We start from the raw sequence: 13,462 nt of genomic DNA on the forward strand, positions 1-13,462 counted from the left end.
GAGACGGTTGACTTTCCGTGAAAACAGAAAGAATTTTAAAAGCAATGCGTCGCGAAACTTTCACTTTTCTGCTTTAAATGGAAGTGTTGCAGATAATTACTAAATACCCGTTTTTCCAGATGTTTTCATGCATCATACAAGATTCGTAGTTAGTTTTTGCGGTGTCCACGGTGAGCTAAACAAGGCATCTTGTTTATATATGAGAAAAACTGTGGGCATGATATGGCCAATGTGTAGGCAATGTTCCAAATGGGTGGGTTAAACGCGCATTTTCCTGTAGAGTACGCGTGTAAGCGGTCCATAGCATTATTGATGCGTTTTGCGAGCGGTGTGAGACTTACACAGGCTGCACTGGCATAATTACAACTACAAATGAGTTCAAATTTTGCGAACATAACGGAAACAATACGCCAAGGTTATGTGCGGTGGTAAATGTGTGTTGATCAAGTGCAGCGTTAAAATGTTTTAAGATAACGTTCGACTGTATCACGCTGCTGCTATTAGGCTTCCCAATGTTCCAAGAGAACTCTGCGTTTCATATATTTCATAATTTGATAGAATAGGCGGCATTTTAAGTGTTAACGTTTCTGGCTTATTTAGAAGCATTAAGAATAATTATTGAGCCGTCATCTTCTTTTTTTTTATTTTTCACGCGTGATATATTAGTTTAGCCTGAAAAGAAACAAATTCGTTTTGTTTGGTGACTCTAAGGACAAGTTAATGAGTGAAGCGTAGGTGAGGTTAAAAATACCTGCGCTTTCACAATAAGTTACGCATGCAAGCACTCTAGAGTGTTATGAGCGTATACCTAACGAGCGGCAGATAATTTAGCCCTCTGGCCTGCAGAACTATAAAAGCCACCACGACCAAATTTAGCGAAAAATGGTGGCACGCTGTGGAAACTCTCTGCGGGAAGAATGGCTGAATCAAACACAGCCTTAATTTGTAAAAAAAAAAAAAAATGCCGTTCGAGTGTTAGGTGGGATGTGGCTGCTATCAGTATGCTTCCCAGTGTCCCGACATAGCTGCACTTTACAACAGGTTTATATTTTGTGGAGAGCGGACGGGGGTCGTTGCAACAGCAATGTGCGACAAAATTTTAAGTTCCTGGTCCAGTTGGAAGCGTTGCGAATAATTACTAATAGGAAATTATTGACAGCAAAAAATAGGAAATTTCTTTCCCTATTTTCAGGCGTCAATACATGTTCCGACTTTGTTTTGGCGACTTCCGCGGCGAGCTGAACAAGACATTTTGTTTATAATCGGCGCAAATCAAAGGCGCGTTATGGACAATGTGTAGGTAAACTTCAGAGACAGGGGGCTGATTATGACATTTGCAGCAAATTACGCATGCAAGCGATCCAGAGTTTTATGAATGTGTTTTGTAAACTGTAAGCAGAGAATTTATCCTGCTGCTCCGAGAAAACTGTGAAATCTACCGATATCAAATCTAGCGGAAATTGAGACGGGGGGTGGAGGGGAGGGGGCAGGGAGGAAGGTAATACTCTATAGTGAATGTTATGGCGAAGTAATGTGTGCTGATGAATTACTGGCTTTTTAACAATTACCAGCAAGAAGTCCTCCAACGCATTACTTGTGGGCAAGGTTTCAAACGGAACAGTCATATAGGCGGGCAACTTTTTAAAGTATATATGCGATACAGTAAAAAAAAAAACTAAAAATATTATAGTAACTGTTCTAAAGAAACAGCTACGCTGTAAGTCGGGTTGTAATTCTCCCAATGTCGAACACATCTGCTGCCTTTTATTTCTTGTGAATATTGCAAGTAATTTATGTTGATTGTGCTCGTTGCGTATAACCTCGCAATACCATTACGTAAACTAGCGATACATTTATGCTGTAGACTTAAACATGAAGTGCAATAATTTGTTTAATTATTACAAATTGCTTGTAGCAAATGCGCATTCTTCATGAGCGCTGTCCTGCTGCTATACTGGGCGGGACTCGGGACCTCTGCGAGGCACTCATTGCCTTTTGTCCATGTATTATCGTGAGATTTTGCATAGTTGCATGAAATACATGCAAATTCAAAGAACGTTCCGGGCCCCCATGGTTCACCACGTGTGATTGATAAAGGTCTATGTATGTTAAAAATAAGTATAACTGACAGACGCATTTCCATGCAATTCAGTCACACGTGGTGAATAATGGGGCCCGAAAAATTATATATATATATATATATATATATATATATATATATATATATATATATGTATGTATGTATGTATGTATGTATGTATGTATGTATGTATGTATGTATGTTATTCATCAATGCTAATCGCATTAATGACTACATTCATCGTGAGATGGATTCTGTCAGAAAATTTTCTAATTCTTTTGATTCTTTCTTCGTATTCACAAATACAATTTCCTGATTTCGTCCAATGAACTGAACCAACCCAGTTCTTTGTTTCTCTGATAATTCATGATTTTATGCTTCCGAGGTACTGCATCCGTCTCATGAATTCTAACATAACGAACAGGCATACTACCGGCTGATTGTTAAAATCTGAGTTTCAGCTCTCTTTTTTATGTTTAAGCTTTGAAAAATAGGAATGTTGGTTTAATTTAAATGGAGATGCATTGCTAGAGCGAGACTAATGCCGAGGGATACCAGAACATTTGCTGTGGAAAGCAAATACACGTACGCTACTTCATTAAAGAAGCATTCAGTTGCCGGTGCATTTGCTGCCAAAGACAACAACAGTACGCTTTCCAACGTACAAAGAAAAAGAAGTGCCTGCGTACCGGCTGCTATTCTGCAATGGCGGCGAGCAGCACTCGGCCAAACGACGCCACAGTTTCAGCGGCCCCGCCTTCACCGCCGCATGGAAACGCAACCGAAACTGACGCTCCCGTCGCCCCGTTTCTGGGCGTTCCTCAGGAAGCGTCTGGCAACTCTGGACGGCAGATGGAAATGTAAAATGGCCGCCGAAGTGCTAATTAAGAAGGGAAAAAGAGGAGCGGCTGCATATTTTCAATCGGAATGCGCAAGAACAAGCAACCCGAGGCAGCTAAACGAGCTGTTGGACATTATTCTTGACCCTCGAAAGCCCATCGACATATGGGACACCATAGATTGGTGCAAATGGCTCATGGCCGGAGGCAAGACTCCGGACGAGTTCTCCCAGACAGGTAAGCAACCCATTCTCTTCTGTCGGGGCGCGTTTGTTGAGGTGTCACATCGCAAGACGTGTCGCTTCGGTAACCGAAAACTCCGAGCAGTACGGACACCTAGTTTCGCCTTATCGCGGCGTGGTCACCGTCGATGCTTAGTATTGGTTTTAGTTTCAACTTTCGCCTCTCGTAGGACCCTGCTGAGTCCTTGACGCGTAGGCGCTCCTACGTGTTAAATTAATTCGCACCACCGTGTGTACTTGACGCTGTTACAGTGCAGTATGTGATTCGCGTTTAATTTCAAATCGTTTATTAATCGTGCCTCAGGTAGTCGCATGAAGGTTTGTCCGGTTTCTAAAGAGTGACGCTACACAGAAGCAAATCTCCGTGCCCATCTGACAAGTCTGGGGACATCGCTACGCGAGGCGTGAACCGTGCTCAGCGCGTGCACCTCCGAAAACTGTTCCGCCTTTCGCTGCCATCAGCGCGTCTTGCGTTTTGATGAATTAACGTGACCCTGAATTTTCGTGCGCGATGCGAAAGTGACAGATGCAGCGCTTCCAGCTGCCGCGTTCGGCCTGGTCGCAGGGTTCGTCATTGCGGATACGCATTCCGCCGTCTCTCGCCGTGCGCGGCTTTTCCCGAGCGTCTAGCGCTCGCATCTGTTTGCAAACTACAACGCGTGTGAGTTCATTTTGTGTTCGCTTCCTCAGTACGATCGTTGCACGCGTCTGTGCTGCTGTTTTGGTTATCGGGGTTTCGCACGCCTACGAGTTGGCGACGCGAGTTTGTTAGTAGTGGTTGCGCAACCACGCTCTCTCTCGATGCCAACCTCGTAGCTGACCGAACGTGGCACGCGCTCTCAACTTTCTCTTGACCAGCCAGCAGCGCGAGAGCGCTGCCGATCGCCCGTACAAGCGCGTGCAGGCGAGCGTTGTTTGCACGTGTGACTAACCCTGTGAACTTCCTGTGGAAAGCTCGCCGTCGGTAGCGCGCGACCGTGGGCCTGGATTTTCGGCGACGTTTAGGGGCATATCGGAGCGGGTTGAAGAAGTGGCGCGTATCCATCTCGTTCCCTAGCGGAGGACTTAGCTCCGAAATTGCACACCGCCTCGCACCAGATGCGCGAAAGCTTTAATACATGTTGCGCTTGCCCTGCCGCAGCGGTATATGCCACCGATTACACTCAGGCGATCCAAGGCTTCTAGATTTGTGCTATTGCCTTTAGATACTTCTTCTGCAAGCAATCCCTCTGTGATCACAAGCAAGTTGCCTGGAGAAGAGGGCAAAAGATTTACGCAGGGCTGACTGAAACCACCTATAATGGGGCTCAGTCTCGGGACCTTCCCTCATTGGTACTCGATGTAAGGCCCTTGCTATGCTTCTGTTGGTCACTTCCCACACACCCAGCAGCAGTAGCACACTGGGCAACTGCCCCCCCCCCCTACCCCCCCTTCTGAAATTTCTGCCTTCCCAGCCTTCCCCTCCCCCCATCCCCAGTCAAGTGGGTGCCTCCCTCACCCCACCCCCCTCCTCAAAAAAATTTTCTGGCTATGTCATTGCCCAACAGCTACAAAACCTGCCAACAGCTTAGGCTGTGTAGCACCGGGAAGGAGGAGGAGCACCGGGAAACAGCACCGGGAAGGAGGAGGCCGAGAGCTAACGTGTCTCCTGCTGAGCTGCACCAACAGTCTCGTTCACCACCGTTGAGGGCACTTGACTGAGATCAACATCGCTGTGGCTCTCAAAATCTTGAAACTCATGGCAGAGCTAGCTATTTAATTTGAATAATCCAGGTATCTGCATTAAGTGTTTCTGTCCTTGGCAACCTTGCCAAGAAAAGATTAAGCTCTAAAGGCAGGATGCAGCGGTGCACTTTCCACAAGTCGTGATGTGCTACTGCCCATCAGAGGGAATCACCGTGATTGCTGTACTTTTGCCAGATGCATCTGCATGAACTTGTCGTCTGGAGGGTCAGCGGGTATGTTGAGACACTTGAGGAGCTGTACATGTTGAGAAGCTGCGTGCATATTGAAGACCTCTGCTCACCGTCGGTGTGGTTCGTTGCAGCACTCCTGCAGCTATCACATGTACCAAGAAGTAAACACCCATCCACTGAGCTGCTGTACTGCAGTAATGTTTTATTGGAAAGCCATCAATGTCATTGAAAGGGTAGAGACAGTGTGGGAACTGGTGTCACTCCTTCAACGAGTGGTCCTTTCTAGGAGACCACTGCCAAGGTTGCAGAAAAGGCATAAGACAGGCTCAAGACTGACTGAGACCAGCTAGCCATGGCTTGAACCCGGCTCTTCCTCACACATTATTGAACCGATTCACTTTCTTTATGTGTGATGCTGTGATTTGATTGGAGTATTAGTTCAATGTAAGTTGATAGGTAGGCTGAGAGAGGCCCTTTGATGACCTTGAGGTAATATTCCCGAGTTACTTTGCCTTGCCAGGAACATTGAATTAAAATTTCAGCCTAACATGACATGTAAGTAACCTATCCTAACCTAAAGTAACATGTTACATATTTCAAAATAATTAGAGATGTTAATTTATTTTCTTCTTTATTGACAGCTGCATTTTCCTATTAGCTGAGGCATTTAGTAAAAATAGAAAACTTGTGTTTAAGGCCTATCGGTCATGTTGATTTGTATGCAAGCAAGTTGAGCATAGTAGATTGGAATGTGAACATTCAGTTTCCACACTGGGTTGTAATTCCCCAAAAATCTGGGAATGTAATAATTAGGGCAGACATTTTTACTGCGGCGTGTCTGCTCATATTTTTTGGGGTTTTCAAGCATGTTGAAGTGTTCAAACCTTTGTGATAGGTGGTTCTAGATTGTTTTATTTTGTTTAGTTTCCAAAAAACTTTTTTTTTTGTTAATTTGCTTACTTCCTGCAGAGCACTTGGCTGTTACTGTGTTACTTCATGCTAAATAAGTATAACGATTATTACATTTTTACTTAATGACAAGAAGCTTTAATATGAATGCATTATGGCTTATTGATTTATAGGTGGGCATTGTATGCAATTCAGAGTCTCAGACCATGGGGCCATATTGAACAATGCACCCGGTGAAAATGCACTTATAGAATGGGCTTTTTGCACCGCTGCGAGCAGTTGTTGGATTTCCGAGGTTGGAAGCTTCCTCCAGGGTGCCCTATAGCTCCGTCTGCCAGGTCGGTGTCCAGACACCTCCAATGCTCTGCGACCAGAGATTATGTTGTGTGCAGAGGCATGGGGATGCTTGGGGAAGGAACGATTAACTTGATTTATTTCACTTTTGTGCCAGCATTAGACCAAGAATAGAATAAAAGTAAATATGAAACGAAACATGAGATGACAGCAAAATGTGCATTTTCTCTTTTAATATCTTAGTTACACTAGCGCTTGAGGATAAATGAAGGTTAAATAAAGGATAAATAAACACTTTATTGATTTAAATGCAGTATACAGATTAGAGCAGGTATAGATTTATTTATTCATGGCTGCAGCTGACACCTGAACGGGGATCAGCTTGCAATGAGAGCCTTAGGTGCAAATCATTACGTGTTATTTTTGGGTGCTTCTTGTTGTACTGAGCAAAAGGGATAAGCAGAACCATGAGGCTAAATTCTTGTAAGAACCATATTAAGTCAACAGACAGTGACACCAAACCAAGGTAAGCATTGGAAGATTAACCCCCGTATGCAGAGATGCAACTTAAGTCGAAGCACATGCTTGACTTGATTTAGATGACGCCTGGCGTTAACATGCCCAAAGACGCTCACTGCGTTTCCTTCGGCGCGTTCCCAATAGGCATCACTCGGATCAAGTCAAGCATGTGCTTCGACTTAAGTTGCATCTCTGCATACGGGGGTAACTGTTTCTTTATTGAACAGTATAGCTGATTACCATTGAGGGTTAAATTTACGATAAACTTCGCATTCTTCATAAAACACAATAGGATAATTAAAGTGGGTTTCAGCTTTGCCACCACTGGAAGCTGAAAAATCTTAGCATGACTTGTGCTTCGCTTTTCCAGTTGTTACATGTTGCCTGTCCCTTAATCTACTATAGCATGACATTAAAGGGACACTGAGGAGTAAAGGTTTGCGAATGTTCTAAACTTTTGAATAACTAATTGAACATTATTGCATTAGATTTCATCCTTGAATTGAATAGTCGTTTGAGATTGCTAATATTTAAAAAATAGTTTTCAAATAATTCATATCTTCCGCTGTGAATGATAAACATGAAGTTCGAGCAAAAATGAATCAAATTTCACTCCTGCCTCAGTGGACACATAGAATGGGAAGTTGCATTTAGAAAATGCTGTGTCACTCTAGGCGACAGAGTATTTCAGCCAAACTGCAATTAATTGCAGTCATAGATTGTTTAGACATAATATTAAGCATGGTATTCGCTTGGTACCACATTTACCAATGTTGCAACTGTGTGTTCTCCTGGGATTAAATGTAAGTAAGCTCAATTGCAACAATATTTGATGTAATAGTATAAGCATACTTGTGCATCGACTATGCCAGCAATAGAACATGCTTTATTCTGATAATGTGCAAGCATGCATGCTTCAAAAAATCCTCCTTATTTCTTTTTAATGCTTCATTCCAGGTTTCACTAAAGCTTACTTCACAGTGGTACAGTATAACAATAGAAGCTTACTAAAGTAGTGAATACTGGGGTGCCAACTTTCATTTGTGTCGATGGTGAAAAAGGCTGTTCATTATTGTCTGTTCTTTAGTTGATGAGTATTCAATATTCTATTCAATTCGCTTTTTGCACAATTCCATTCAGTCTAAAAACTTACTATTTGCACACCCCTACTAAGGAGGAATATGAAGTTGTGCTCTATTGGTAAATTATGCTCCTGCAATAGCTAAACAGACAAACAGACTCTCATACCCAAAGAGGAGGCTTGGCAAGCCAGGAAAGGAGCAAAAAGAATGAATGACAAGGGGCGCCACTGGCTGAGAAGTTCCTGCACCATCTCACCGTGATGTCATGGGTTTTGGCAGCGTCTGCTCAGGTCTTGTTGATTGCTTATCAATAAATAATTTACTCCATTGCATTTTTAAACAACCAGAGACTCTACCTAGCAAGTTTTCACTAGCTTTGCAGCATTCAAAACAGCCAAAATATATCTGAGAATACCCTGAAAAATGTGACATCACACTAACGTACCAGTGCTCGGGTTCTAGCGCAAAATTGAAGAAAAGAAAATGGTGCTATCATTTTCTCATATTGTAACCAACCTTTTCCTGCTAAATGAACAATAGGGTTATGAAAGAATACTTTACTAGTACATACTGATTTAGACTTGCTCTTTAGTGCCCCTTTAAAATGCCTATGAAAAGCAGTGTTAATAAAATAACATTCTTTTTTTTTGTATTCACATTCTTACTTGAGCTGTATTGACAGCTGCACAGCCTCATAGGGTGAAAAATGCTTGGCTCTTTCAGCTCGCCTGCGTAAACATTGACTTACAGATTGCGGCTTTCTGTCGGTGGTTGTGCTGAAGTGATGTCAGTGAGACATGGCTGCATGTTATCGGGGAGGGCAGGGGCAGTTGACGCAGCCTTGGATAGCTTCCCCCACTTTTGTTATCTGTCAGCACTTCGTTATCCCTGGGGTTGCCCGGCCCAGGGATAAAAACCTTGATGACGAAACAGAAGGTGCACAAACACTGATGTATGGTGAGCAGCCTCGGGCGTATAAGCGTTTTGCTGGACGCAGGAATTCAACTGAACATGTAGGAAAAAAAGGCTGGCAGAACCATCTCCCGATGACTGTTGAGGGTGGCACGGCCATCACATAACAGAGTTTCCTTAAAAGAAAAAATTTGTAGTATTCTTCACCTTCTGTGTACCTCAACGGTCAAACTAATAAAAGAAGATATGTGAATATTTAAAATATTTTGTTTACCAGTTGTAACAATCGTTGTCGTCTGTGTAACATATTGTAGCTGTATTAAAGGCCTGGTGGGTGTTAGAAAAATTTTGATTATGAGTATCATTGTACGTGACACATTCACACTTTTAAACACCCAAGTTTGCCTGGCTGTGTGTATTTAAAGGAAAAGGGAAGTAAAGATTAGCACATTTCTTAATATTCTCATTGGAAGCACAGGGTTAACCATGTGCAATCAGAGTTGACCATTGTACACATTACTAAGAAAGCAACAACTTTTTTATTTTCGTGCAGTGACTAGAGAGAACTGCCTTCCATACAACATTGAATCTGAATGATCGTTTTTATGGCTTTCTTTATCATTTATTTTACTGTATTGGGGGCGACCAAGTGGTGGTCATAGAAGTATTAGTGAGAAAAACATTTGCTATGTGCCCACACCCAGTTTCCACTGTTTCACCACAATGAACACCCACTTCACCATAATTTAAAGTTACTGCTGGTGGTACTGTTCTATGCAGTAGATATGTGAAAAGTATTTCAAATGGTAGCTGTGTATCGTCTGTGGTGCCATTGCAGCTCTATTAAAAAAAAAAAAAAAGTCGTACACCCAATTAGCTCACACACACATATGAGGGGTTTGTCAGAAAAAAAAATTTTTTTGAACTAAGGTTTTTTTAATGTTTTTTTCCTACTTATGGAGAGCTCATTTTTTCTGACAGTGTTTGCTTTTTGCCAGGTGATGTTTTGTCGATCCCTTGACTATATGAGTTTCTCGCAAAAAGAAAAAAAAACCTTGTATGTTCCCATATACCACATGGGGCCCCATATGATACAAGTTTGTATATGGGATACTTATACTACATTCATATAATCATATAAGACTTGTCCCATGTGATAGTATATGGGAACACAGAGGTTTATATATGAAACCCCCATATATTCATATGAGGTTGTTAGATATGGGGCCTTAATGCCCTTTTATTTTTTTATTTTTTATTGGGACGTAGTGAATAATGATACCAAGTGGCAGACACATGTGTACTGTATTTTCATTGCATTGTTGGTGGCATTGTAGCATGCAATAAATAAGTAAAAAAGTACTTCTGGTAGTAACCATATAGTTTGTGGCACTGTCTAGTATGCAGACACACATGTACTGTATTTTCATTGCATTGTTGGTGGCATTGTAGCATGCAATAAATAAGTAAAAAAGTACTTCTGGTAGTACCCATATAGTTTGTGGCACTGTATAGTATAAAAAGGACAAGGAATTTCAAGAGTACTTGTATTGTTTGTGATGTTGTGCATGCAGTGATCAGAGGGAAAAATATATCAAGTGGTGCATGTACTCTTAGCAGTTGCAACGATGCATGCACTGTTGCACGCAATAAGTAATAGAAAAGCATTTGTAGTGGTGCCTATATTGCCAGTGGTGCCATTGCATAGAATAAATAGGACAACAGAATTCGCGTGGTACCTTTATTGCTATTTTTTCAGCAACTCAAACTCAGCTTCAGAAGCTTTTAGTCTGAGGCGTTGCTGAAGGTGAATTTGTCATTTCAGATTGGTAGTTTTGATTTTGTGCCTAGTAATGATGTTTCTTGTAATAACAACTGACTGTAGCTGAATGAATGCAAGAATGAATACAGTTTGGTAATCACGGCTGCACTTGTTGCAATTTGGTTTCAAGGCAGATGCACATAAAAGCATGACAGGGATACTTATAGTAACATTGATGCTTCTTACATTAAAGAAGGATTGAAAATGGGAAGGAATTGGCATTAGGAAACATCGCTGATAGTGAGAGTAGTAGACCCATCACGAGAGGCAATGTGTAAAGGCAGTTCATTCAGTGGTACTAAAGATCACTACCTGGACACAAGCAGAAAAATTGAGAAGCAAAGTATTAAGTTCCTGGGAGTGACTGTTGAAGTGTTGTCCTGTTTTGAAAAGCAAGACAGTTATTTGTGGGCAAACCTACACTTGACAAACGGATAGGAAGTGGCATGCTTGCATACCCAAGGTGTTCCTTCTATTCACGCTCGAATGCCTCCTCTCCTCTCTCAACAAACAGCTAATTTCACATGCAGATGGCATATGGGATAACGAAATGGGCGCTCTGCCTTTATCTCCAGTGACACAACTGCTGAAACATGCTGTCGGCAACTTTGCAGAGCATGCATAACAGCACATCTAATTTGAAGATGGTGAACTCCTTGCAGCTACTTTTTATTGTGGCCTTGAATTGAAAGTCAGTTTGGCAGTTCTTGTGTAGATTGGGTGTCCCGTTTAATGTTGGTGTTTTGGGAGTTTGAACTATCCTTTAAACCAAACGAAAGGGCTGCTCCTTGTGAGGCCTTGCTGACCACTGATTACACCAACATATCCAGTGTCACACAGTTTATCTTGTCAGCCAAGGCCAGTCGATGGGCTACTTTAACATGGTATCACACACAGCTTATCTTGTCAGCCAAGGCTCATTTTTATTTTTCCTCGATAGGCTACTTTAACATGCTATCAGCTTTCGGATGTTATTGTAGCTTTTGTGTGTAAGCTCTCACGTGCTGTTGTGCAATCAGCGCCCATTTTTCTTGAGCTAAATTTTCTTTCCATTCATCACCGTCATTTCTAATGGGCACACTTCTCATGCCCTCTTTGTGCTGTGCGCTGCTGTAGACTGCTTTCTGTTGTGCTTGCACTCTGAATTTCAGATTTGCAGCATTCGAATGCGCGAGCCACTCTAATGGTCTTTTAGTGTGATGATGCACCACTCTGTATTACCTGTGGACACAAAGGTTGTAAGTGTTCAAGCGTGGGCTGTATACAAGAGTTGTGATTGATTGATGGGACTTAACATTCTAAGTGAACACTGAAGCTATGAGAGAGGTGGCATTGGGGGGCGGGTGGGCTTACAGATTGATTTCAATGATTTCATGTCCAGACGGAAGAGAAAATTGAGTTGAGTTGTATATTATTAATTACCCGTGTGTAATATATATATATATATATATATATATACACATATATACACATATATATACCAGAAAAAAAGTAGTTCTGGGTCCGGGTAAATATTCACAGTGAAGTAGACGCGCGTATGAAGCGGTTTATTGACGTTTCGGCCGGGGTCCGGCCTTCATCAGAACGCTCGAATGTGTGTATATATATATATATATATTTATATTTATATAAGGCACTCATATCACGAGAGGAGGCTTGGTAATTCAGGAAAGATGCAATAACAAAAAACTGTTCGCAGCACTGCCTTGAAGCTATCGCAGCAGTTTGCCTTGACATCAGGGATTTTGATGGCACCTGCCCGGGCCTAGTTATTTCTTTTTATCGGTAATGATGGATTATGTTGAGTCCTAAAGAAGCCATAGACGGAACCTAGCAAGTTTTGTGAACTTTACTTAGCCACAAGGCCCAGATATGTGATATACTTTGAAATCTGTGCAGTCATGCTGACGTACCGGCATTGAGGTGTCAATGGGAAATTGCTAAAAAAAAAAAAAAAGAGAAAACTCTTCTATATCACTTTCTCTTCTGATAATCAACTTATTCCTGCAAAAGTAATCAAAGTAGAGGTTTGAAAGGGTACTTCATCACTTTAAATTGATTTACTGTTTCAATTTAATGTCCTTTCAATATGCACTGAAGTCTGTATAATTAGCAAGTACACAAGCATTTTGACACTCTGCTGTTGTCATATTTAGGCTGCTGTGGCTAAGAATTGAATTTGTGACCCTACGCTCAGTGGGTGCTTCGGGTGTGTGCTTCAGAATCCCGGGTGGTCAAAGCTAATCCTGAGACCTTAAGCTATTGCATCCCTCATAGCCCACTGTGTAGCTTTGGGATGTTCAACTGCACACTTTAATCAGAATTTTTTCCTCTGCTGAGGCCTCCGGATCAATATCTCAATTTAGAACCAAATGGCAAAACCTCGCACACTCTGAAATGCACTGCATTTGTTCAGTAGAGACTTTCATGTAAGTGCAAAAGGGACTGTAAAAAAAGGGAAGGCATTCTTTCTATAGGCGACTGGTATGATAGTATGATAGCTTTCCAATGTTATGATATGGTATGGCAGGTTTGTACGCTTAAGAGCTTTATGTAGGGTTACTGCATTTAAATGAGGAGGCTGGTGCTTTCCATGTAATTTCATGGTTTAGAAAACTGACGCAAATCCCAGGCTGTGTTCTAGGATTTGTGTTGTGTCGCCTAACCTTGAGGTGCCTGCATTGTCTGCTTATGTGCTAATGAAGGCTGTTAACCCTATCCCCACCAAATTTTTTCAGGAAACCAAAATTTTCTGAGCTTATGACTGATTTACGTGAACAGCTTTCGTTATTGCTATATCAGCAGTTCATTTGTTGTTTTCTGGAGCATTATTTCTGCCAACTTTTC

At 41.9% G+C, this 13,462-nt stretch overlaps 1 protein-coding gene across 2 annotated transcripts in view; it reads left to right on the top strand.

Moving 5' to 3' along the window:
- The first annotated feature begins 2,764 nt into the window (after positions 1 to 2,764).
- The window catches only part of Ubr3 (Ubr3 ubiquitin ligase), a 170,354-nt gene continuing 159,656 nt past the window's right edge, over positions 2,765 to 13,462 (top strand). For both annotated transcript variants that reach the window (XM_070532285.1, XM_070532286.1), the window contains exon 1: positions 2,765 to 3,156. In XM_070532285.1, the coding sequence (XP_070388386.1) occupies positions 2,850 to 3,156 (307 nt within the window). In that variant the 5' untranslated portion in view covers positions 2,765 to 2,849. The remainder of the gene's footprint in view (positions 3,157 to 13,462) is intronic.

Source organism: Dermacentor albipictus, chromosome 1 (genome assembly GCF_038994185.2).
Source record: "Dermacentor albipictus isolate Rhodes 1998 colony chromosome 1, USDA_Dalb.pri_finalv2, whole genome shotgun sequence".
Lineage (NCBI taxonomy): Eukaryota > Metazoa > Arthropoda > Arachnida > Ixodida > Ixodidae > Dermacentor > Dermacentor albipictus.